We start from the raw sequence: 26,836 nt of genomic DNA, 5'->3' as shown, positions 1-26,836 counted from the left end.
GTTAAACATTTGGTTACTAAATAATAGGACAGCAGTTTAACCAATCAGCAACTCTGCAGGAGAAAAAAAAAAAAAGGCCCAGCAGTCAGTCAGTCTACTCCAGTAAAGATTATAGGCTTGGAAACCTTGGAGGATGTTCTACTCTACTCTTTAATAAGGTATGAGTCAAATTGACTTAATGGCACACAAGAAAGAATGAGGGGAGTCCTTGGGTGGCAAAAGCAGATAAAGCTTTTAATTGTTAATTGAAAGGTGGTTGGTTGTTGTCTGCCCAGAAGTTCCTTGGAAGAATTGCTATCGATTTCCTTCTAGAAAAGCAATCATTGAAAACTCCATGGAGTGAAACTCTACTCTGACACACCTGGGACTATTAGAACTGACAGCAACTGGTTAACTGGCAATGAGTGGGAGGGCCTCTCTTGAGTCGCTACATTTAAAATAAGCTTCAAGACAAACCAGAGCTGATCAGAAGCCATGGATAGCTAGTGATGTGCCCTAAGTAGAAAATACGTAACAATTTTAGATACTTAGTGTGTGTGGGGGAACCCCACAGTAAAATACCTCATTTTTTAAATGTCAATTACATATTGAGATAATATTTGCATGTTGGACTAGATACATTCGTTGTTGATTGCCTTTGAGTTGAGCACGACTCCTAGCCACCCTATGAACAAAAGTCCTGAAACCCCTCTACAACTACGAACATTTATCAAAGTTCATAGGGTTTCCGGAGGCATGTTATCTAGGAAGTGGATGCCACTCCTGCTTCCAAGATACCATTTAGTATTATTTTCATCTTTTTAGAAAAGGCACCAACTCAAACTCATTGCCATGGAGTTGTTTCTGACTCATGTTGTTGTTTTTGTTATGCATTCTTGAGTCACCTGTGACTTATAATGACCCTATCTATGTACAACAGCTCTGAAGGCTGCCCTGTCCTGAGGCAGTCTGACTTTGATACACAAACCCCCATTGTCCCAGTTACTATATCAATCCATCTCATCCAGGATCTTCCTCTACTGCACTGTCCCTCCACCCTTCTTAGCATGATGTCCTTCTCCAAGGACCCATCTCTCCTGGCCACATGCACATAGTATGTGAGATGGAGCTTCAAAATCCTAGCCTCCAAGGAGAAACTTGGTTTCACCTTCTCCAAGACAGACTCATATGTTTTCTTGGCAATCCATGGTATGTTCAAGACTCTCCTGAAGCACCATAATTCAAAAGCATTGATTCTTCTTCTGTCATCCTTAGTCACTGTCCAGCTTGCTCTCTGTTGCATAGCAAGAAGATCATGGCCTGGAGCATCTTTCTCTAGACTGATATGGTTGCTTCTCAGTACTTCTGACTCATAGCAACCCTTTATAAGATTTTTGAGACCGTGAATTTCCACAGGAGACTTCATCTTTTCTCTACAGAGCCACTGGTGGATTTGAACCTCAGAAGACTCTCAGCCTTTGGGCTAGCAGGGCAACTTGCTACCAACTACGACATCAGAGCTCCCCCTCTGTGGCTCTTGTTGTATTTCTATTCTTTCCCTTAGGTCTTGTCTAGGTGAAATGTATTCCATCTAGTAATTGTTGTTCTGTTGTACCATTGAGTCAGAACTGACCCATAGCTGACCCTTTCGTGGGTTGTCAGAGGCAGTAAATTGCACAAGAGGAGAATGCCCACCTTTCTCCCACAGAGTAGTAAATGGATTATAACAGCTGCCTTTGCATTTAACATTTTACAATTTTGGCACGGCTAAATGCTGGCAGACTCTGTGCCAGAGACCCCCAATTCATCTGGCAGCTCTCCTTTGCTGATAGCCACTTGGGACGAAAAGAAAGCCATAGGATCCGTGAGCGTTTCTTATGTGTGTGTCCCTTTCCGAGTCACGAGACGCTCTCCCAAGTTTCCATAGTAGCTGGAAGCGGAATTGTAAAATACTGTAGGGCCTGAGGTTGGTCAAACATTCTTCTAGGCTGTATAGGCCTGGTCTGTCCACCTTCTGTACAGAGGTAACTTGTGGTTGTTGTGAAGCTGAACACTGTGATACTGATGTGTCAAATATGAGAATGTTTACTCATGGTGGACAGTGTTTGGTGGAGCTCCCGGATTAAAACAAGCTTGGAAGCAGGAGTAGGATCTACTTCCAAAATAACTTGCCTCCAGAAACCCTATGAACCTGGAAAAGGATGAAAGTTATATAAGAGTCCAGGTCTTTTGTTCATAGGGTTGCTATGAGTTACCTACTACTGAGGACACTTAACTACAACCACCACCACCACCACCACCTTTGAGTTGGCAGCATAATTTTTTACCACTTAGCGCTAGAGTTCCCTATGTCTAGTAGAAAAAATGGCAAATACAAAGGTCCTGGGGCAGGAGCTGAAAGATGCCAAGGGCTAATAATGTCCACAAATAAATAGTAAAAGTAAGATGTGATCAAAGAAAAAGATGCTGAGGCCGGACGTGGTGTCACGTCTCTAAGGAGATAGGTTTTACTTGTCCTTGGAGAGGGACATCATGCTTGGGAGGGTGGAGAGACAGAGCAGGAGAGGAAGGCCCTCTATGAGGTGGATTGATTCAGTGACTGGGGCAATGGGGATGGGTATGTTGGAGACAGTGCGAATTGCACAGGCCAGAGCCGAGTTTAGGGCTGTTATACACAGGGTCGCTGAGTCGCAAGAGACTCGACAGCACGTAACAGCAGCAGCAACAACAACAACAACATAACGAGGAGAATGTTTAGGCATGGAAGTAGCAAGGCCTGAATTACGCTTTTACAGAATCCTGTGGTCCTGAGTGGAGAACTGACTGGGTGGTCAGATGGAGGTTCAATTACACTTTTCTCGTGGATGGAAACTAGGAAAGCAGGGTGTTGTAGGATGAAGAGCCCTGAGTTCCAATCCTGTTAGAGCCAGATTCATCTGCCTTACTGCGGGACGCAGTTTCCCTAGCTAGAAAAGGAAGTTTGCTCTGAGCGGTTCTCCCATCTTCAGACCCAGCATCCCCAGGCTGGGGAAGCGCTGACAATCCTGCAGTAGCGCTTACCCCCAGCAGGGGGCGCGTCCTCGATGACTCGGCGCTCGGCTGGACAGGCGCCGGCACATCTCCGGCTCGATTGGTCAGGTCGGGGTGGGCCGGAGCGACACTGGCCAGCGCCATTGAGGAGTGGAGGAGAGGAAGCGCCGCGCAGCGCCGGGGCTGAGGCGGGCCGTCCAGGACATCGACAGGTAGGGGCCGTGGCGGAGCTGCCGCCGGTCGACTCGGTCTGCGTGGGTCTGCGACTCGGTGCTTCAACTCCTCCTCAGATCCGGTAGCCCGGGGCCCGCCTCGGGGGAGTGCTGCGCTGAGAACCCGGGCAGCCCCGGCGTCCGGCCCTCGGGCCGTCCGCGTTCCTCGGGGCGCCGGGAGGGGGGGGACCCCCTGGATGTCTGTGTCCCCAACGGCCCGGGAGCTCGCCCGGCTCACGGGGTGCCTGCGTCCGATCCCTTGCTGGCACTCTCGGCGTGAGATCGGGGCTGGCAGCGCTTCGCGGGACCCTGGCGTCTGCGTCTTAGGGAGTCCCCGACGCCTTGGCCAGGATCGGGACAGACTGACGGCTTGACGTTAGGGGCGGGGGGGGGGGGAGAGGGTCAGCTCGCGTCTGTCCGCCCGAACGCCGGTCTCCCTGAGAGCCCCCCACCCACTCTAGCCCCAGTACGGGCTGCAGTCGGTCCCTTCTCCTGCCTGTCTGCCCCACCGGGGGGGTTCCCAGCTCCGCGGCCGCGCTCGGGGTGGGGGTCTGGGTGGGGCGCTGCGGTCCTCGAACCTGTCACATCCTGGCTGAGCCCCTCCCTCCGAGCCTGGGACCCTTCCTCCCTGTCCCCCGCACCTTTCTCTGCAGGCCTTCCGGGGGGGTGGGGGTGTCTCCGGCCCTGGAGCGGGGAGTCCTTGCCCCCGCGGTGGTCTCCCCGCACGGACGCCCACCCCTCGGCCGCCGCGCGCAGCACTGTCGCCCCCTAGAGGGGCGCAGCCTCGATCGCTGCCCTTTCTACCCCCGGCCCCCGCCCCCGCCCCCCCCCAGGGAGGGGCCTGGCTCAAGGTCATGCCCAGCTGTCCGCCAGCCCCGCAGCCCTGGACGGATCCCCGGTGTCACCTGCACCGGGAAGGCGGGGAGGCCAGGTGGGGGTTCGTGCCAGGCAGCTGTTTAGAAGCCCTGATGGGCCCGAGTGTGTAAACACGTTGGGATTCTGGCCAGCCTGGCGGCCCTTGCTGACATCGGATTCCTTCAGGGAATCCTTAAAGTGGCTTCAAGCCCGGTCTAGCTGCTTAGAGCTAATGGATGCTTTCTGGTGTGGTTCCTCTAGCTACCCACTGGGGAGTCTTAAATCTGACCTTTGCATCCTTCCTTCATCAGGAAAAGTGGAGGAAGGTCCGCTGTGAGGCGCAAACTCACAGTGGTTCCGCTTTGCTGGGAGAGTGTTTGGCAGTTGACACTTCAGTGAGAGTTGGCATTTAGGGGAAAATTCGGTGGCAGTGATTCCAAAACTAAAGAATACTCTGGCTCCTTGCCTCAGAGTGTTTGGAGTTCCTGTAGTAGGACTACGCAGGGTCACATTTTGTTTTCACAGATTTAATTGTTTAAAGTTACAGTAGAGAAATATTTCTTTTACTCAGATTCTGAAACAATTCTTATTTTCTAAAAGAAGAATATTTTTATAGCCTGTTCTTTTTTTAAAAAGGAAATCCCTACTCCCAGGCCCGCCCCAATCCGATCCTTAGCAGGTTCCAAGTTTTACCTAAAATGCCGTTTAAAAAAAATGCTTGGAAGTAGATTTGTCAACCGTTTTACCAAATGCTCCCCCCATTTCCCCTATTGTTGAGGAATACAGGTGTCTTCAAGTGGAGACACTGGATGAAAGTGAATCTTTCCTGGAGGTTCCCTGTCACAGGGCCTTGTATGATTGGTCTTAATTCAAACACAACCTTTTGGTTGGAATAAGAGAATCTTCTGGCACTAAGATGAATCACTAGAAGTGGGGCAAAGTGCTTGGAAAGGATCCTGAAATTGGGCTGGTTCCAAGTGGGATCCATGCCATAGCAAATCTGGAGTGGATGGCATTGGTGGCTGATGACCAACGTGGGTGACTCAAAGCAAGATTTGGCCATCACAGTTCTAACTGGCATGAACCAGCCTGAGAACCCATTCATACTAAGATGTTGCAATTTCTGTCTTGTTAGTTTGTTTTATAAAACTAATTTCACTTTCAATATTGATACAGACTAGCTCTTGTAACAGGCTAGAAACAATTCGGTACTGAGTCTAAAGACTGTATTTGGAGTCTGAGGATTTCTGGCATTTGTTGACTAAGACAATTTTTTCAGTAGCATAATTCACTGTTCACATACCAGCGATGCACTTCTAGGACATTTAAGAGCAATAAGAAAACATTTACTTTCTACCACTCATTTGTGTAATATCACAGATGATTACGATGAACAAATTTTTGCAAAACCAAATTAGTCAGCTTTGATGAGAATCATTGCAGAGTGTGAAGCTCACTCAAAAATCTGCTAGGACATTTTCACTTTAATCTACAACAGAATTTCTCAGCCTTGTCTCTAGTAACATTTTGAGCCGAGCACTTATTTGTTTTGGAGGATTAGGGAGCAGCTCTCCTATGTATTGTTGGATGTTTAGTGGCATACCTGGTACCTAGTCTCTGCCCACAAGATCCCTGTCATGAAAATCTAAAGTGTTTAAAGCCTCCTGTCATGACAGTCTAAAGTGATCACACCCAGATGTGAATCACTCATCAGGACGATCTGATTTTTACCAAAAGCATACTGTTCAGTGGCAGTTATATTGAAAGATACAGATTTTGAATGGTAGTTAATACTGCAACATGTCAGAATATAGTGTTTGACCATTTGTTGACTAGGGTATCTCATCTTTTAAAATTGGCACCTTTCATTCTTTCACTGGGGGTGGGGGGAGAATAAAGTAGGAAATCAATTTAGAAAATACCTTGTTTTCCTTCTGATCTGTAGATTTTCCTCTCCCCCCATCCCCTTCTTTGCAGATTCTTCAGCCACCATGAGAGAGAAACAAAGAATGATCCGGGAGTTTTAGCCACCTTTCCCTGAGGATATAGTCATGTTGGAAGGTCTTGTTGCCTGGGTCCTCAATACCTATCTGGGGAAATACGTTAATAACCTCAACACTGACCAGCTCTCAGTTGCACTTCTGAAAGGTGAGTACCTGCATTTCTCTGGTAAAGTACAAAGCTCAGAAAGTGGCATTCCTTGTGTTGTAGTAAGTATAATAAAATGTAGTGCTTTTGTATTAGGTGGTTGTTGTTGTTAAGTGCTGTCGAGTCGCAGGCGACACTACGAAGGAGAATCCTTGATGCTTGGGTGTCTCATCCTCTCTCCAGGTTCATAGGGTTTCCAGAGGCAAGCTATTACGGAAGTGGATGCCACTCCTCCTTCCAAGCTTGTTTTAATCGGAGAGCTCCACCCCACTCTCTATCTGCGTTGGGTAGCCTGCCATTAATGCACTTGACACAGCTTTGTATAAAATATATGTGAAATAAGTTGAATTCTTTTATCTGATACTAATCAATATCAGGGTAACTTAAATATGTAGTTATATTACAATAGATTTTGGAGAGTTATTTTTTAAAAAGAAAGATTGTATCACTAGTCTGGGAGCTCAGATGGCCTAGTGGTAAGGCATTGATTGCACTAACAACCCAAAGGTAAGTGCAACTTACTGCCTCTGAAAGCCTGCTGCAGGGTTAGCTAGGAGTTGCACTGACTTGATGGCATGTAACAGTACAACAGCAGCCACAACATCACCCCCCAGAAGAGAGCTCTGATGGCATAGTCTTTAGTATCATAGCAGCAAGGTTGTTTATCTCCAGGAGCTTTACTCCACCAGTTGTGGGAGAAAGATAGGCAGTCTTCTCTTATAGGAAACCTGATGAAGGGTGTCTATTAGTTGCAAGTCCATACCAGTGAGTTTGAGTTATATTACTGGTAATCAGTTAATTTTAGAACTTTGTCAAGCTTTATGAAAGCTACTATAATATAGTGACAGTGACATTGACTATGTTGTCAAATTCGGTTCTGTCCACAAGTTATTGAAACTCTGAATCTCGAAAAAGTAACTTTCTACACCTGGGGAATTGCAAGTTTGGATCAACCTGATGGCGGTGGGGCTTTAAAGGATCAAATGGAATAACATTTAAAGCTCCTAACCTTCTAGCATATGATCATGCCCAGTAGAAGTTTTAAAATTTATTTTTGTTAAATATTTAAATTTTATTTTGTTAAATGAATTTCTCATCGTGCTTATTAAAGCTTGAGATCCTTAAGCCTTTATAGGCCTTTATTTGGTAAATATAGCCCCCAAATTTGGTATTGGAATTGGAAAAATGTATTTTCCCCTTTACTTTGTTTTAATTTAAATTATCTTTGTTCAACTAAAAATGAGACCTATGAGCATTTATGTTTTTATTTTTATGTGCTGTTGAGTCAGAATCAACTCATGGCTCACCCGCTAGCCAGTTTTCAGGGGCTATAAATTGATTGCATGGGAGGAGACTAGCTCTCTTTTTCCTTTAGAGTTGCTCGTGGATTTGAACTGTCTGCCTTTGGATTGGCAGTGCAACTCTTTACTCACTAGGCCACCAGAGCTCTCCTTAAGCACATGTTGTTGTTAAGTGCCATCAAGTCGTAGGTGACTCATAGTGACCCCATGAACGAAAGATCTGAACACTTGTATAACTTCCATCCTTTTTCCAGATTCATAGTGTTTCCAGAAGCAAGCTATTTTGGAAGTGGATTCCACTCCTGCTTCCAAGCTTGTTTTAATTGGGGAGCACCACCAAATGCTGTCCACCATAAGTAACCATTCTCGCATTTGACACATCAGTGTCAATGTTCAGCTTCACAGCAACCGCAAGTTACCTCTGTACAGCAAGTGGACAGACCAGGGCTATATGACCTTTGGCTTGATAGCACATAAAGAGAAAGAAAATAAAGTTAGTTTGAAAGCATGTGAAATAATAGATAAGTAGAAAGGAGACCTCAGATACACTGAAAACCAGTTTCCTGGAAGCATACATTTTGGCAAGTGGACCAGGACATGTTACTAAAGATACCAATGATTTTTCCCCCTACTTTTTTTTTTAATTACTCATTCATTCATGCATGCTTTCCTCCCTCCCCCCACCTAATTCTCCTTTTGAGACTGTTAAGTATCATATACATGATTTCTAATTGTCCATTCTTTTCATTCATTTACTGTAATATTCATTGTCTATCAATTTTCTTCCTCTCTCCTCTGTCTCGATCCTATGATTACAGTATTGGTCTTCTGAGGTGTTTGTTCCTTTGTGACTCAGGTATGTCAGTCAGCATAATATCTTCCAGATTCATCCACATTGTGTAGTGCTTTACAAGTTCATTATTTTTCAAAACTGTGTAGTATTTAATTATGTGACTGTACCGTAGTTTCTGTTTCCCTTCAATTGTTTATGGGCACCTGGACTGTTTCCATCTCTTTGCTATTGTAAATAGTACTAATATAAACATGGTGTGTATTTCTCTGTTTGTGTTACAGCTTTGATTTCTTTAGAGTATATTCCCAGTAGTACATTGCTGGGTCAAATGGTATTTCTAACTTTCTGAAGGAAGCACTAGACTGCCCTCCATAGTGGCTGTACATTTGTTTTACATTCCCACCAGCGGTGAATAAGAGTTATGATTTCTTTGCATCCTCACCAACATTTGCTGTCCTATTGAACTTGCTATTGTTGCCAGGGTGAAATGATATTGATTTGCATCTCTCTAAAAACCAGGGATTTTGAATATTTTTTCCATGTGTTTGCTGGCTACCTGATGCTCTTCTTTGGCGAAACTTCTATTCATCTCTTCTGCCCATTTACAGGTTGGGTTGTTTGTCTTGTTGATGTGCTGGAGTGTTCTAGAAATTTTAGTTATGAGTTCCTTAACAGATATTAGCAGATTTTCTTTTACACAATTTGTGGGATTTCTTTTTACTCTGTTGAAGAAGTTTTTTGACGCACACAAAGATTTGATTTGAAGGTTCCATTCATCTTTCCTCTCTTGGTTGTTGGTATGTATTAGAGTTTCTGAGTTTGTTCCCATTTTTTCTCTGATGAACTTTATAGTGTTTAATTTACCTCCTAAGTTCTCTGATCCACCTTGAGTTGGTTTTTGTGTATGGTGTGAGGTGTGGATCTTGCTTGAGTTTTCTACAGATGGTTGTCCAATTTTGCCACCATCATTTGTTAAAGAGGCTGTTGTCTTATCCCTTAATTGATTTGGTCTCCTTGTCAAAGATCAGTTGACCACAGACAGGGTAGTTGTTGTTGTTAAGTATTGTTGAGTCTTAGACGACTCATAGTGACCCTATGAATAAAAGACCTGAACACTTGTATAACTTTCATCATTTCTCCAAGTTCATAGAGTTCCTGGAGGCAAGCTGGGTGCCATTTCTGCTTCCAAGCTTGTTTTAATTTGCAAGGTTCATCAAACACTGTCTACCATGGGTAACCATTATCACATTTGACACATCAGTGTCACAGAGTTCAGCATCACAGCAACCACCAGTTATCTCTGTACAGCATAAGGACAGACCAGTGCTATACCACTTAGAAGAATGTTTGACCAAAAATAGTTAAAACCAGGCTGAAGAACCTGTGCCCCTCACGCCCAAATGCCTTTTTAGATAGGAGGCTGAATACAATCAACTCACACCCAATGACTAGTAAACAAGGCATCCAGAGTCTCACCAGAACCAGAAATCAAAACCTCTGTAGAGTCAGGTTGCTTCAAAATACTCCACACCTGGAATCCAGCCCCACAGTGGTGAATAAATGCCTTTTTAAGTAGGAGGCCGAATACAGTCAACTCACAGATGGGTTGATTTCTAGGTTCTCAATTCTGTCTGTCACTGTACCAGTGTTGTGCCGTCTTGACTATTGTTGCCGTGTAGTAAGTTTTGAGGTTGGGGAGTGTGATACCTCCTACTTTGTTTTAGTGCTTCGATAGCAGTGATTTAGATTGTGGTATAATCTTAAGAATAGGGTATCAATGGCTCTTGTGCTCCGGAGTTGCCCCATGTAAGCTGTTGACTTGTCTGAGTTAGTAAAACACCTGTGGCAGTGATGGGCAGTAAGAGCTGTCGCACTTCCTTTCCTCTCCTTCCTTTCATGGAAACAGAAATGAGAGTACCAATTCTCACCTTCCTTTTCCTCCTATCTGAAAAGGTAACTGGGATTGCTAGTGGTGCTGTAAGACCTTTTTTTTTTTGAGGGGGGAGGTTAAGACATTTGACTGCTAACCAGAAGGTTGGCAGATGAACCCACGAGCCACTCCATAGCAGAGGGATGAGGCAGCTGCTTCTGTAAAGATGAATCTCCTGGAAACCTTACTCTGTCCTACAATGAGTTGTAATTGACTTGATGACAAGGGGTTTGCTTTGGGTTTTGGTTAGAAGGCAGCTGATAAGTGGAAAGTGACTGTGACATCATCATCAAGTTTGAGAACTTGTTCACAGTGCAATGGTAGTGCCAAGTTCACCTCTCTGGTTGCTTATGGAAGTTCTCGGGCATGCTTGACAACTAAGTCATATGGAATAGATAAAAAGGGCTAGAAAGGGAACTGCAAACAACCACCACCTTAGTAATTAAAAATAAAAAATATCAACAAATTATTGTTTAAGAGTGGTAGGGTACGAGGATGTTTGCTGAAGAAATGAATAAGAATTTGTGATATCTGGGGAATCATGGTTGTTGTTATTGTTATGTGCCATCGAGTCATTTGCGACTCATAGCAACCCTATGTACAAGAGCCCTAAATGCCGTTCTATCCTGTGCCAACCTCACTGTCTCAAACACATTCATTCCCACCACTCCACTCACAGAATCAATCCATCTCATCGAGGTTCTTCCTCTCCTGCGCCATTCCTCCACTCTCCCAAACATGATGTCCCTCTCCAAGAAACAGTCCCTCCTTGCAACATGCCCAAAGTATGTCACACGAAGCTTCAGAATCCTTGACTCCAGGGAACATTCTGGCTTTATCCTTTCCAGGACAAACCTGTTTGTTCTCCTAGCAGTCTATGGTATATTCAACACTCTTTTCCAGCACCACAACTCAAAGGCATCAATTCTCTTTCTATCATCCCTATTCACTGTCCAACTCTCTAATGCATAGCGTGTAATTGCAAAGACTATACCCTGGATCAGGCGTACCTTAGTCTCCAGCTTGATGTCATTGCACTTCAGTACTCTTGAGAGTTCCCTGAGAGCTGACTTTCCCAATGCAGTTCATCTCCTGATTTCCTGGCTGCTGTTGCCAAGAATGTTGACTGTGGAGACCGGTAAACTAAAACTGTTAACTATCTCAATCTCTTCACCATCCATACTGATGCTGCCAATTGGCCCAGTGGTGAGAATCTTTGTTTTCTTGATGTTGAGCTTCAATCCATATTGAGGACTACAGTCCTTGACCTTCTGCAGCAAGCCGTTCAGGTCCTCCTCAGTTTCAGTGAGCAGAGTTGTATCATCTTCATAATGCAGGTTGTTGACGATTCTTCCACCAACCCTGATGGCCACATTTCTCGTATAGCCCAGCGTCTCGGATGATCTGTTCTGCATACAGATTTAAAAGGTATGGAGACAAAATACATCCCTGACGGACCCCTTTCTTGATTTTGAACCATCCAGTGTCTCCCTGCGCTGTTCTGATGACTGCCTCTTGGTCCAAGTATAGGTTTCGCATTAGCACAATCAAATGTTCTGGGATTCCCATTCTTCTCCGAGTCGGCCACAGCTTCTTGTGATCCACACAGTCAAAAGCCTTTGCATAGTCAATGAAGCACAGATAGACATTCTTCTGGTATTCTCTGCTTTCTGCCAAGATCCATCTTACATTAGCTATAATATCCCAAGTACCGCGACCTCTTCTAAATCCAGCCTGCACATCTGGCAGTTCTCTGTTGACATATTGGTCCAAACGTTTTTTTTTGGATAATTTTCAGCAGAATCTTGCTTGCATGTGATATCAATGATGTTGTTTCATAATTTCCACACTCTGATGGGTCACCTTTCTTTGGAATGGGGAATCATAGAGTCTTGACTTAATAATAGATTTCTAGTCTTTAATTTTAGATTATGTGTATTACAATAAATAATAATTGTATCAAGGCAGTTCTTGAAATTGTTCTTCTGTGCTTATTTTCCTTTAAGAAATACTGTACTCTGTGGCTTTTAACATAACTGGAAATTGAGGACTCTTTCTGTGCAGACTAGAAAAAAATCTTTCTCTTTTATAAAGGATGTTAGGAATATAGGAACCCATACAGACTGCAATATTTGGCCAGAAATATCCTAAGAACATTGCAGTGTACTGATGGAGTGGCTTTGTAATGATGTTGACATTATTGATACTGAAAATATAATTAAGCAGGTTTTTATAATGAAGATCAGAAGATAGGAATAAAAAATATTATTTTAATCACTCTACAGATATTCACTGTAGATGCTTTGAGAGATGCATGGGAGACTGAAATAGTGGTTAAGTTCATGAATTTTGTAACCATATAGTCGATTTGAACCCCAGCTTCTGTTTACCAGGATTTAGGCAGAGTGTCTTATCTCTTCCATGTTTCAGTCTTCTCCTCTGTATATTGGAGATACTCTTATTTCATGAGGCTCTGAGGACTAAATAGATTAATGGATCAAGGAGCTTTGAATTTAAACCTTGTCATGTCGTTAAGCAATGCTTATTATCTGTCATTATGATCATCAACATATGATTGCCTGGTGAGTTGGATTTTAAGGGTGCATTGTGTACACATGCTTGAAGTAATAAAATGCAAAGTAAGCTTGCTGCAGAAGGTCAAGGTCTGCAGCCTTAAATATGAATTGAAGCTCAACATCAAGAAAACAAAGATTCTCACCACTGGGCCTTTTGGTAACATCATGATAGATGGTGAAGAGATTGAGATTGTTAACAGCTTTAGTTTGCTTGGCTCCATAATGAACACCCTCAATACTAGCAGCCAGGAAATTAAAAGATGAATTGCATTGGGAAAGTCTGTTGTCAGAGACTTCTCCAAAGTACTGAAGAGCAACAGCATCAATTTGGAGACTAAGGTATGCGTGATTAAAGCCATAGTCTTTGCAGTTGTTTGCTATGCATCAGAAAGCTGGACAATTACTAGGGATGATTGAAGGAGAATTGATGCCTTTGAACTGTGGTGCTGGAGAAGAGTAGTGAATATACCATGGACTGCTAGGAGAACAAACGGGTTCTTTCTAGAGAAGGTGAGATCAGGCTGCTCCTTGGAGGCAAGGATTCGGAAGCTTCATCTGACATACTTTGGACATGTTGCAAGAAGAGACCAGTTCTTGGAGAGGGACATCATGCTTGGGAGGGTTGCACAAGAGAGGTAGACCCTCAATGAGTTGGATTGATTCAGTGACTGGGGAAATGAAGGAAGGTGTGTCAGAGACAATAAGGTTGGTACAAAATAAGCAGGATTTAGGGCTGTTGTACATAATGTCACTATGAGTTGCAAGCAACTGACTGCACATTACAATAACAACTACAACAATGTACAAGTAGTGAAGGACATAGGTAGCACTTGCCGTAAGATTCCACTCAACAAATGTTTATTGTGCTTCTACTTTGGACAGAGCTCTGTGTCCTATACAAAGCTCTGTCATTATACATACAGAGGAGGTTGTTGTTGTTGTTATGTGCCATCAAGTCGTTTGCAACTCATAGCGACCCTATGTACAACAGCCCTAAACCGTGCTCTATCCTGTGCCAATGTCATTACTTCTGACACACCCATCCCGGGTACCCCCGTCACTGAATCAATCCACCTCATAGAGGGTCTTCCCCTCCTGCGCTGTCCCTCTACTCTACCCAGCATGATGTCCCTCTCCAAAGACCTGTCTCTCCTTACAACATGTCCAAAGTATGTCAGACGAAGCCCCAGAATCCTTGCCTCCAAGGAGTAGCCTGGTTTAATCCTCTCTACGATGAATCTGTTTTCTTGGCAATCGATGGTACATTCAATACTCTTCTCCAGCACCACAGCTCAAAGGCGTCAATTCTCCTTCTATCCTCCCTAGTCATTGTCCAACTCTCTGATGCATAACAAGTGATTGCAAAACCATGGCCTGTATCAGGCGGACCTTAGTCTCCAGAGAGACACTGTTGCTCTTCGGTATTTTGGAGAGGTCCCTAACCACAGACTTTCCCATCGCAATACGTTTTTTGATTTCCTGGCTACTGGTGCCAAGAGTGTTGACCATGGTGCCGAGCAAACTGAAGCTGTGAACAATCTCATCACCATCCATCCTGATGCTACCGATTGATCCAGTGGTGAGAATTTTTGTCTTCTTGACATTGAGCCTCAGTCCATATTGAAGGCTGCAGTCCTTGACCCTCTGCAGTAAGTGCATGAGGTCCTCCTCAGTTTCAACGAGCAAGGTTGTGTCATCTGCATAATGCAGATTGTTACTAGATCGTCCACCAATCCTAACGCCACGCCTCTCCTCAGGAGGTAGTAGAACATAATGAGTTTTGGTTTTGCCACTTAAAAGACAGTGTGTGTCTGTAGGCAATTACTGATGTGTCCTCTTCATCTGTATTTCCTTTGGTATATCACATCAGACAGAACCCTAGCATTACCACTTGCCAAGCAGTAGGCTCGAGCAAATTATTTACCCTCTAAGTTTCATTTTTCTCATCACAGAATTGGAGACAATAGTATTTTCTGATTGTCATGAGAGTTAAGTGAGATAGTCCTCATGATGTGTTTGACACATAGTAAAAATTTACCTCCAAAGTCCCTGCCCTCATAGAGTTGTGAACCTGCTGGAGAGACAGAAATTATACAATGACAAAAGATATTTACATTCAAGTGATATGCAAAAGATACAGGCATAGTGCTGTGAGGTACAAGACAGGGAGCTGTTTATTCTGTATTTAGGACTCGTGAATGATGGTAGAAGTAGCTTTTGAGCTCAGTCTTGGCAAAAATTAAGGGCTTAGGTGTGTGACATGGAATGGGCCACCACATTGCAAATAGAGTGGAGTTCATGAGCAGAAGCAGAAGGCTGAAATCTTACAGGGTGTTTTTTGGGATAGTTTAGGGCCAAAAGGTTTCTACCTTTTGCCAGAACTACATCAAAGAATCTAACCTCTGATCTTTGGGTGTCTTAATTTCCTAGAGCTGTCACAAGAAAATACCATGAAGTGAGTGGCTTTAAAGAAAAAAGAATTGTCTTCCTCTTCTAGAGGCTAAAAATCCAAATTTAGGGCCTCAGCAGGGCTTCTCTCTCCTGACTCTCTGTCTTCAGCTCCCCCGTGGCCCTCCTCCATCTCTCTTTCTCACCTCCTGTGTAAGATCCTTTGTGAGTCTCAACTTCTTGTAGCCCTGAGAGTGTTGGAGCAATTACTGGCATTTGAAGCCCACCACTCTTGCTCCTACTAGGTTCCTGGTTCTCCTGCTGCTGTTTCTGTGTCACAGCTTCTTGTGTTATAACCTTTCTCCCTCTTATTCCTGGTTCTAGGAGATTCTTAACACAGAGGTCTGGGTTTCAAAAGATATGTTCCACTCTTGACTCTTCTTACTTGTGATGACTCATTCTAAGTTTAGTTAGATAGCAAAAAGGGCCCAGCTTCCTGTTGAGATACCATATAACTTATAGTCATGGTCCCACTCCCACAAGTAATGTGCAGGTAGTAAAAGGTCAGAAATAGCAGAAAAGAAAAGATTAAAGAGAGGAGAAAACATTGAAGTTGTCAATTTTGTTTTATTTGGATCCACAATCAACACCCATGGTAGCACCAGTCAAGAAATCAAAAGGCTGGGGTAGGGGGTGGGTGGGGTAGGGAGGAAAATGTACAACAGTGATGAATGGAAATCCAAGTTTTCTGTAAACTTTCATTAGAATAACAATAAAAATTATAAAAAAAAAGAAATCAAAAGGCATGTTGCATTGGGGAAATCTACTGTCATTGGCACTTTTCCAAAGTGCTAAAGAATAAGGGTGTCAGTTTTAAAACTAGAATGCTGCTCATCCAAGCCATGGTATTTTTGATTGCTTCCTATGCATCTATCGGAAAGTTGGACAGTGAGTAAGGATTATAGAAAAATGCCCTTGAATTGTGGTATTGGTGAAGTGTGCTGACAATTCCTGGGACTGCCAAAAGAACAAACAAATATGTTTTGAACGAAGTGCAACCAGAGTACTCCTTAGAAGCAAGGATGATGAAACTTTGTTTCACTTATTTTGGGTATATTTTCAAAAGGAACCTGATGTTAGAGAGAGACATCATCCTGGGAGAAGTCTGCAGAAGAGAGGAAGATCCTCAACAAGATATATTGACACAGTGACTACCACAAACGGGCTTGGACATAACAGAGATCATGACAGCGCAGGTTAGGGCAAGGTTCAGATCCATTGTTCATAGGGTCACTATGTAGTCGCGTAGGTGACTAACAATAACTAACCACCTCCTCAAAGATGCTGCATTATTAGCAGGCTATCTAGTTTTCATATTGAACCACAAGCAACTTATTTACGTAGTCCCACCTATTCATTTGGTAGAAGTTGCAAACCATTAGTGAGAAAATTCGTATAAAAGTAACTCATCACACCTTATTACATTGCATTTTAGTGTTTAAAGGAGCAATATTCAGCAAGTCTAAAAAAAAGAAAACAAAGCAAGCATTAAAATGCATAAACAATTGGATTTTCAATCTTTTTAATGAACAAGGGTTAGGATTTCAAGGGTACATTGGGTACAAGCGCTAAGAGTAATAAAAATGCAAAGAAACTTAAAAGTAATTGTAGGACAGAGATAGCATGGCTATAAGGTTCCACTTGTTTATTAGTAACTCAGCAAACATTTTCTGAGAATCTACTCTAGGCATGACTATGGTATGGGACGATATAAAAAGAGGAGACAGTAGCGAGCGTTATGGGAGTTCAGGACTTAAATATATTTTTTGGGGGACACAATTCAGTCCTAAGATAAATAAAGGTAAAATAAATAAATAAATAGTTACTTTATATGTTTATTTTGGAACTAATGTTCCTCTCCTTTTTCTTTTTATTGTCTAAACCTCATTTAGCTTTTTAAATGAGTGAAGAGAATTTGGTAGTGTTAGAAATTACTGAGAAATGATCAACCTCTAAATTCACACTGTTAGAGAATAGATTATTTTTGCAAATCTGAGATGAGTCGCCCACAACTCAATGGCATTTAACAATAACGAGAGAGCTCAGTTGATCTAATAGGCAGAAAGTGATGCTACCAAGCCAAAGGTGGGTGATTTTAATCTGCGTCCCTTAGGCCTGCTTTTAATTGTTTTTGGTCAAACATTCTTCTAAGTGGTTTAACACTAGTCTGTCGATTTGCTGTACAGAGGTAACTCGTGATTGCTGTGATGCTGAACACTGTGACCCTAATGTGACAAATGCGATATTGGTCACCTATGGTGGACAGTGTTTTGTGGAGCTCCCGATTAAAATAAGCTTGGATGCAGGAGTGGCATCCACTTCTAAAATAGCTTGTCTCTGGAAACCCTATGAACTTGGAGAAATGAAGAAATTTACACAAGTGTTCAAGTCTTTTGTTCATAAGGTTGCTCACTATGAGTCGCCTGCGACTCGATGGCATTTAGCAACAACAACAACAATCTGAGATGAAGAATTTTAATAAGATATTCATGAATAAACTTGCAAATTATATGCCTGGAAAGAAAAGAGCATTAAGTCATCAGCCTAGCAATCAACATTGTTACTTCTAAAGAAGATATTAGTGGTTCAGTGATCTAATTCTTGCCTTTTATTTGAGTGACCTGGATTAGATTCTTGGCTAATAAATCTTTACTGCAGCTATCACCTGTTTGTCAGTAGACGCTTGCTTATTGCCATGATCTTGACCAGTTTTCACCAGGGCTTCTAGACCAAAAGAGGATTAGTAGATAGGCCTGGCAATCTACTTTTGAATCGTGGCCATTGAAATATTAGGATCATAATGGTCTGTCCATGAGTTAGGGACTGGCTCTACCTCAGCTAATAACAACATTATTTGTAAAGTGCTCTTCTGCTTTCCTGGAGGGCAGGACTTTACCTTGCAGGGCAGATTGTATGTGCATACCGGACATACCTGTGATAGGCTACCCTTCCTTCTCATTGTCTCCTCAGATTTCCTTTCTTTTCTGACCCTTCTTTGCTTTCTGTTCTCTGACCTCTTTACTTTATCATGACTTGGAGTCCTTCTACTTTTCAAGGCTGTACTGAGGGAACTTAGAGCTTGTCTGCTTTGTGGCTCATTTGGGTAGTGAAAATTGAGACAATTCAAAGGGAAAATGATATTCTTCAAGATAAAAATCTCTAGAGTCTCTCCTCTTTAAGTCAAGAATTTGTTTTAAGATTTTTCTGCCTGAAGTACTTCTGATCATTTTCTCCCCAGATGTGAAAGTAAAATTGTTTCTGGGTGCTGGGTCCTTAATTTTTCCTTTTTTGGTTAGTCTTACAGCGTATACGTAGGGCTTCATGTGGACAAATATGCCCACAAAAGTCGGAAAAATAATTTAACTTCATTTGTTCAGAATCTGCCACATGCTAGGTTGGAGTACTTCTTTAAAAACAAGTAACTCAGAGAATGTGAATAGTCATTTAAAGGGAAAAAGAATGACTTCTTTTATCTTTGGAGTTGCAATACAGTGAATTACTTAACTGGCCCTTGTAGAGATGGTGTTATAATTCCTTGTAAGAAGGGCAAGGACCATGTGGAAACAGCTGTGTCTGACCTTTACCAACTTCACAAAGGGAGCTGTTCCTTTCAACAGCATCATTAGCACAAAACCAATTCCTCTGAGGTCAGACATGTTCCCCACATTCTTGTACCTCTTTCTATTCATCTCAAAACCAGTCTTATTGATTTGCTGGGTCCAAAATCTGATGCAGTAGCTCACAGACCACACAGAGCCATACTGAGGAAGTTAAAAGGTTATAATTCGGATTAATAACATAATATAATTAAGATAGCTCCCACAATGTGCTCCAGGCCATTGTTCCCAACTTCTCAATCCTGCCGATATTGTCTTCCTCCCCCACCAGGTCTCACATCAGGTCTCCATTTCGACCATGACTGCTCATTTCCTGGTGCTATGGTTTCTTCACCGGTGGTGGCAGGAGGTCTTTCCTCTTCACTGGCAGGGGAAAAATCTGCCCGTCTTTTAATCTAGTGTCCTCAGTTCATTGGTGAGACTAGCCTATCCCCTTTGTAGAATGTAAAATGAGACTGGCTAATTCCCTTGTGGGGAATGGTAGATAGCCTGTCCCCTTGTGGAGAGGCTAACATGCTTCATTCACATATTCTTGCATATCCCATCGCATCCTCTCTCTTTAATACAGTAATTAACTTCAGCATAAACAGTTAATCTTTTGGCTAGGAAAGACACTTTTGAGTAATAAACTCTAGACACCCAGACTCCTGCTAAATGACTTCTGCGAGTATGCAAATTAAGTGCTTGTGGCTCACCAAGTGAATCGGGGAGCTTGCTAATAATGTAAATAAGGTGCATGGCACCCCTGTGGAGTGGCATCATGCAAATAAAGTATAGAACTATTATCGGGGGATAGGTCAGTTTTGCCATCCTTCTAGGCTTAAAATTTACCAGTCCTAGAGACAGAGAAACTTCATGATCACCAGCAAAGAAGAACCTAGAGTTGAATGCATCCTTTTAATTTTTTTAATAAATTATTTATATTGTTTTGTTTGCAAAGTTCATATACATTGTATTGCACACTGTTCTTTTACACACTGTTTCATATAATTAGTTCCATTTATTATGTTTTATAAAATTAATCACCATTGGACTATGCCCACCATTACCCTGTCTTTTCAGGTCCCCAATGGATCTTTTCCATTTCCTTTACTCCTCCCTCTACCCACTATATTGTGCAGCCTTGTGATTTCACCCCTACCTATCCTCATCCCTCTGCTCCTATCCCTACTCCCCTTGGATACCCATACATATTTTACTAGTTATCCTTCTGTTTTTACAATAAAGGCTTATACAATATTTGTGCTTATGAAACTGAATTAGTTCACTCAGTATAATGTCCTCCAGTCTCTCCCAAATTATGTAGTATTTCTCAAAATCGTTGCTCCTGAGTGCTGCATAGTGTTCCAGTTGTGTGAAACTACCAGTTTCTCAATCTATTCAGTTGTGGCTATAGAGTTAGGCAGTTTCCATGTTCTTGCGATGGTAAATAATGCTGCTAGGAACACTGGTGTACAGATCTTTGTCTCAGTTCTACCCAATTACAAAGTGGGCAAAAGATATGGAAAGATTTTTCACAGAGGAAGACGTTTGGATGGCCAACAGACACATGAAGAAATGCTCAAAATCACTGGCAATAAGAGAGATGTAAATCAAAACCATAGTGAGATACCTTTTCACTCCAATAGCAGTGGCAAAGTTTAGCATGGCAGCAAGCAACAAATGTTGGAGAAGTTGCGGAGAGGTGGGTACATCCACTCTGGAAGGCAATTTGGAGTTTCCTCAAAAAATGAACATAATAATTCTGTATGAGTGGATCCTTTTTGATCCAAGATCCCAGCTCTTAGGCTCTCCTAGACTGAAGAGACAGAACTGTAGCACTAGAGATGGTAAGAAGAAGCAACAGAAATGGTGGCAGCAGAACCAAGATTCTTGCAGATGATGCTATGGGCTTCCCAGTACATGGAATGGGCTGAAGTTGAGTGAGATGCCTTTAGCCACTTGTTGACATAATTACAACACTTTATAACACTTGCCGTAGCAGAGCAGAGCTTGGGATGACCCTGAGGCTCAAGAGTCTCAAGGGGCTGAGGGCCACAGAGAGGCCTGCTGGGAAGGTGCTATCTGTATAAAAATATGTCTTGAGTCATTTCTGATCCTGAATTAGAACCTGCCACTTCTTTAATAAACATGTTAATTGTGAATATTACCTATAAGCTCTGTGTGGTTATTGCTAAAAATTATAAAGCCTAACAGAGAAGTAGAGAGTGCCCAGGGAGAGATAGCTGATGTCTGAACTGGTAAAAAAGTTGTAGGGTGGAAGAATGTTTGATCTCCACTATAGGAATCAACCTTGATTGATTCTCTGTGTGAGGTTAGAAGTCAAATGCCTCCATCATGCCATTCTTACAGAAGTGAAATGACTGTTGTTATATTTTTCCGTCTTGTGTACTGTCGAAAAATGACTTTTTTTTTCCTGGGTCCTTGTTAGTTCATGGTTGTTGGGTAGTGTTATCTCTACTCTTTATTCTTCAGACTATGAATCTAAGACAGATTTAAGTGACTCAGAAGTTGTTTTATACAGGTGAACAATTAATGTAAAAGGATGTCTCCCCAAGTCTTTGAGACTACTGTCTCCTCGTCTTTTTTATCTTCCCAGTGACCAGCACATTGCCGAATATAAAATAGGAGTTTGGCTCTGTGCATGAATTAATGACTTCTTAGCCAGGGGAGTGAGAGGTCAGCTGCACTCTCTTATCTTATTCCTTCAAAATGTCTTCATAAGCAGGTTGCAGGCTTGAGTTAACAGTTGTCGTTTGTTGTTATGTGCCGTCGAGTCGTTTGCGACTCATAGCGACCCTATGTACAACAGCCCTAAACCGTGCTCTATCCTGTGCCAATCTCATTGCCCCTGACAAACCCATCCTGAGTACCCCAGTCACTGAATCAATCCACCTCATAGAGGGTCTTCCCCTCCTGCGCTGTCCCTCCACTCTACCCAGCATGATGTCCCTCTCCAAAGACCTGTCTCTCCTTACAACATGTCCAAAGTATGCCAGACGAAGCCCCAGAATCCTTGCCTCCAAGGAGCAGCCTGGTTTAATCCTCTCTACGATGAATCTGTTTGTTTTCTTGGCAATCGATGGTACATTCAATACTCTTCTCTAGCACCACAGCTCAAAGGCATCAATTCTCCTTCTATCCTCCCTAGTCATTGTCCAACTCTCTGATGCATAACAAGTGATTGCAAAAACCATGGCCTATATCAGGCGGACCTTAGTCTCCAGAGAGACACTGTTGCTCTTCGGTATTTTGGAGAGGTCCCTAACCACAGACTTTCCCATCGCAATACGTTTTTTGATTTCCTGGCTACTGGTGCCAAGAGTGTTGACCGTGGAGCTGAGCAAAACTGAAGCTGTGAACAATCTCAATCATCTTAATGCTTGCTGGATCTTAAAGAGACCTGTACAATGGGGGGAGGGGGGGAGTCATATTCATTCTTTTGCTTTTTGACTGGTTATTGTTATAACTACGAGTAGAGGCCTAGAGAAGAGCATTCAAAGTGGTCTCTAGAAGAGAGAATGTGGTTTCTAATTTTTTTCTCTGAAAATAGTTCTTTTTTTTGTTGTTTACTTTTAATTTTTTTTTGTTTGCTGACAAAGTCCCTATACATTGTGTTCCACACTATTCTTTATTCATACTATGTTTTATACAATCATTCTCATGCATTATGTTCTATAAAATTAATCATCATTGGACCTTGCACATCATTACCCTGTCTTTTCACTTGGATCCTTCTCATTTCCTTCCCCTCTCCCTCCACCCACCAAATTGCAATACGGTGATGTCACTCCTACCCATCCTCACCCCTCTGCACCCACCCTTCCCCCCTGTGGGTTCCCATACATGTTTTACTAGTTATGCTTATAAAAGTAACATAGCAGCTTTATTCACCATTGTAGGAACATGTAAACAATCCTAATGTTCAATCACAGTTGAATGGATTGAGAAATTGTGGTACGTGCATACAATGGAATGCTATGCAGCAATCAGGAGCAACAATTTTGAAAAATATTACATACCTTGGGAGAGACTGGAGGACTAACTTAGTCTCATAAAGGCAAATAATACATAAGACCATTTTTGTAAAAATAGAAGGGTTACTAATTATTTTTTAAACTAAACTGTGGGCTCTAATTTTGTGTGTATTATATTTATTGTTGACAGTACAAAACAGCAACAACATACTCTTTGTGTATGTATATATATTGGGAGCTTTGGTGGCTGAGTGGGAAGAAGCTGTGTTGCAATTCCAAAGGCACACAGTTCAAATCCACCAGCTGCTCTATGGTAGAAGAATGAGCACTTTCCTCCCTTGTAATTGACTGCCTCTGAAAACTCACTGGTGGGTCAGCTCTGGGATTTTTCTCACTCAACGGCACACAACAAGAAAATCATACACAGCCCCCACCCCTACCCCCTGGACTTGTTGTTGTTATGTGACTCATAGTGACCCTATGTACAAGAGCTCTAAATGCTGTTCTATCCTGTGCTAACTTAGCCATCTCAAACGCACTTATTCCCACTGCTCCAGTTACAGAGTCTGTCCATCTCATCAAAGGTCTTTCTCTCTTTCACTGCCTTTCCACTCTCCCAAACATGATGTCCCTCTCCAACTCTCCAAGGACCAGTCCCTTCTTGCAACATGCCCAAAGTATGTCAGATGAAGCTTCAGAATCCTTGACTCCAAGGAGCATTCTGGCTTCACCTTCTCCAGGACAAACCTGTTTGTTCTCCTAGCAGTCCATGGTATATTCAACACTCTTCTCCAGCACCAAAGCTCAAAGGCATCAATTATCTTTCTATTAACCCTATTCACTGTCCAATTCTCTGATGCATAGCACGTAATTGTGAAGACTATAGCCTGGATCAGGTGCACCTTAGTCTCCAACCTGACCTCGTTTCTCTTCAGTACTCTTGAGAGGTCCCTCACAGCTGACTTTCCCAGTGCAATTTGTCTCTTGATTTCCTGGCTGCTGTTACCAAGAGTGTTGATTGTGGAGCCAAGCAAACTAAAACTGTAACTATCTCAGTCTCTTCACCATCCATACTGATGCTGCCAATTGGCCCAGCGGTGAGAATCTTTGTTTTCTTGATGTTGAGCTTCAATCCATATAGGAGGCTGTAGTCCTTGGCCTTCTGCAGCAAGTGCTTCAGGTCCTCCTCAGTTTCAGCAAGCAGGGTTGTGCCATCTGCATAATGCAGGTTGTTGATGACTCTTCCACCTGGACTATGAAGCTTAAAATATTTTCTTTGACCCTTTACAAAAACCTTAGACCCATACCTAAACTGTTTATCCTGTAAGTAAGGTTTAGCTGTCATTTACTCATTAGATTGGAATAACAGAGAATTAGTATAAAGCCCATGAGCTAGTTAGTGGTAGATCTCCCTATGAGTTTTCATAGCTCAGGTCTAGTTGCAAAACTGACCTTAACCTTCATTGTTTTGAACACAGTGGGCACCTAATGTGTCTGTTGGACAAACATTTTATAATAATACTTTTATTTTTTAGGTGCTGTTGAATTAGAAAATTTGCCCTTAAAGAAAGATGCCTTGAAAGAATTGGAGTTACCATTTGAAGTCAAAGCTGGTATGTAGAACTAAAGGAGAGGGAGGCAATTTGAATCCTAAATTGTTTGAGAGCTGAGAACCCTTGAGTTTGGCACGGTTTGATCAGGAGCACAGAGGACAGGAAGTGCTAAGAATTTAGCTCTGTCTTAAAGTGTGGTCTCTAGGCCACTTGTACAGATAATCCTTGATTTAGAATGTCTTCGAGTTGTGATGAGTTTCACAATGAATGACTGTGATGAGTTTTGTTTTGTGTTTTTTTTGAGAGGGGAACATCATAGCATTAATAATATTTACCATCATGACATAATATGTATATTAATACATAATGCATATTAGCATTATAATGTTAAAAATGTACCTAGAAGTTTACACATAATGTTTCAACACTCAAAGACCAAGATTGGATTTATAAAATTACTTAGAATAAAAGACAACACTAATGAAAGTATATAAAAATAAAAATTGCGTATTTTTCTTTTCTCATAAGCGATTTAGGATTGAGTCATTGCAATAGAACCACGTCATAAGTTGAGGACTGCCTGTAGTAGAATGACATGGGGATGGTGATAGGGAAATTGTGTGCTCCAGACCCACTGAATCAGAATCTCTGAAGGCATGTTACTGATGTTGCATTTTTAATAATCACCTCAGGTGATTTTTACATTTACTGAAGTGTGAGAATCTCATTTGTAGATATAGAGGTTTCTATTCACAGAGAATACATTATATTTCTAAGATATTTGCTACTCTGTTGAATGAGATGGGGACGCTGGGGCATATACTTGGATTTTATTTTAGTTCTGTCAGTTTTTTTAGATATATTACTGTTAGCGAGTTTCCTAACTACTCTATTTACTTCCCCTTTTCATTGGCGAGAATGGCACCTACCTTGCAGAATTTTTGAGAGGAATACATTAATTACTTGTAACAGTTTTTGGCACACTCAGTAGACACTAGGATTTCTGAAGTTACTTGACTGAATAAGGAAGCAAGAAATGTCACTGAAGAAAAATTCACCAGTGAGCTGACCGGGTAGAAAATGAATCCCTTTTCAGACACCCTTTGTTATTTGGCACTGGTTTGTTGATACCAGTCTATCTTACTCTTAGTTGGGCTCTTGTATTATCAGTAAAATACAAGTATAATACGAATTGCTAGGTGAAGTAGAATAGAACTTTAAGTAACTTTTTAAAAGTCAAAATCACATAATCCCTGCCGGAATCACAAGCGAATGCATTGACAAATAAGAGAAACTCTCCTGAATGATGAGACTATGGGACTTTCCCAGGAAAGATTGTTTACATAGTAAAGAATTAAGAGAGGCTCTTGGAAAAATTAATATTTTCTAATGTTTGCAAAAATTGCCATTTTTATGCTTGTTCTACAAATGAAAAGCAACCGAAGTTATATTATGCTGCCATCTATAAGAAAATTATAAATTCCCCAAATTTACTTAGAATTGTAATTGTGCACTGATAATTTCTTGTTATGGAAATTGACAAATGATGTAAGTTTTAAGTTTTATTAAGTATATAGAAAAATTTAATACATTTCAGTTTCGTTGTAAAATTTCTTAGTTTGTTGCTGGGCTACAGAGTTGGCTATTTGGTATTGACGTTAAAAGTACCACTGGAATGATTTTCTAGTAATTTAAATATAACTGTCAATCCTGCTTGAATTCTAGATATCACAGGGTAATGATGATGCTCTGATAACGTGCTGCTTCTGAGGGTATAATATTATTTGAGTTGTGTGGATTTTGACAGCTTCATCAGGACAGTTCAGATGTTCTGCATTAAACCAGGAGTAGTGACTTGCCTCTTATTAAATGAATTTAAAGAAAGCTGTGTTCTGAATGCCTTGGCAAGAAATGGTGAATGTGGAAAGTAAGTTACCAGAATTCTACTAGGTAGGCCCCTGACACTTTCGTCAGCCCAAATTCTCCATAATGAACCAGAATTCTTTATCAATAGAGTGCCATTGCATGTTACCTGCATTTTATTTTGTTATGCATATGCTTGAGATTGGACATATGGTAACTGTCAAAGAGTACTTATCAACCAGTCCATTACTAGTTAACAAGAATTTAATGCTTGGCCCGTGGGTTTGTGCAGATGCAGATGGAAGAAGGATACACCAAAGTAATTTGAGATGTAGTGTAGCAGAGAAAAGTTTCCAGAGGAGAGTTGTTACATCAGATGTAATGAAGACTCCTTGAACTCTTTCTAGCATCTAATTTGTTATACTTCATTTTTACTGGCCTTGGCCTGTCAGCACTTCACATGTGCCAGTCTGCTGTTTATTTTCTTAAAGTAGAAGGTAAATGATCAAAGTAAATACTTACTCCTCAAAACTAGAAGAATACAGGAATAGAAA

At 41.9% G+C, this 26,836-nt stretch overlaps 1 protein-coding gene across 1 annotated transcript in view; it reads left to right on the top strand.

The window, feature by feature from the left end:
* Nucleotides 1–3,167: 3,167 nt before the first annotated feature.
* Nucleotides 3,168–26,836, top strand: part of VPS13D (vacuolar protein sorting 13 homolog D (S. cerevisiae)) — a 424,616-nt gene continuing 400,947 nt past the window's right edge. The window contains exons 1-3 of the mRNA XM_006885745.1: nucleotides 3,168–3,221; nucleotides 6,054–6,224; nucleotides 24,402–24,479. Coding sequence (XP_006885807.1) covers nucleotides 6,128–6,224; nucleotides 24,402–24,479 — 175 coding nt within the window. The 5' untranslated portion in view covers nucleotides 3,168–3,221; nucleotides 6,054–6,127. The remainder of the gene's footprint in view (nucleotides 3,222–6,053; nucleotides 6,225–24,401; nucleotides 24,480–26,836) is intronic.

The sequence above is a fragment of the Elephantulus edwardii genome, unplaced genomic scaffold (assembly GCF_000299155.1).
Source record: "Elephantulus edwardii isolate Elephantulus edwardi_28Jun2011 unplaced genomic scaffold, EleEdw1.0 scaffold00045, whole genome shotgun sequence".
Taxonomy (NCBI): Eukaryota; Metazoa; Chordata; class Mammalia; order Macroscelidea; family Macroscelididae; genus Elephantulus; species Elephantulus edwardii.
The sequence above is the reverse complement of the archived record's forward strand: the minus strand, read 5'-3'. Positions and strand labels throughout refer to the sequence as shown.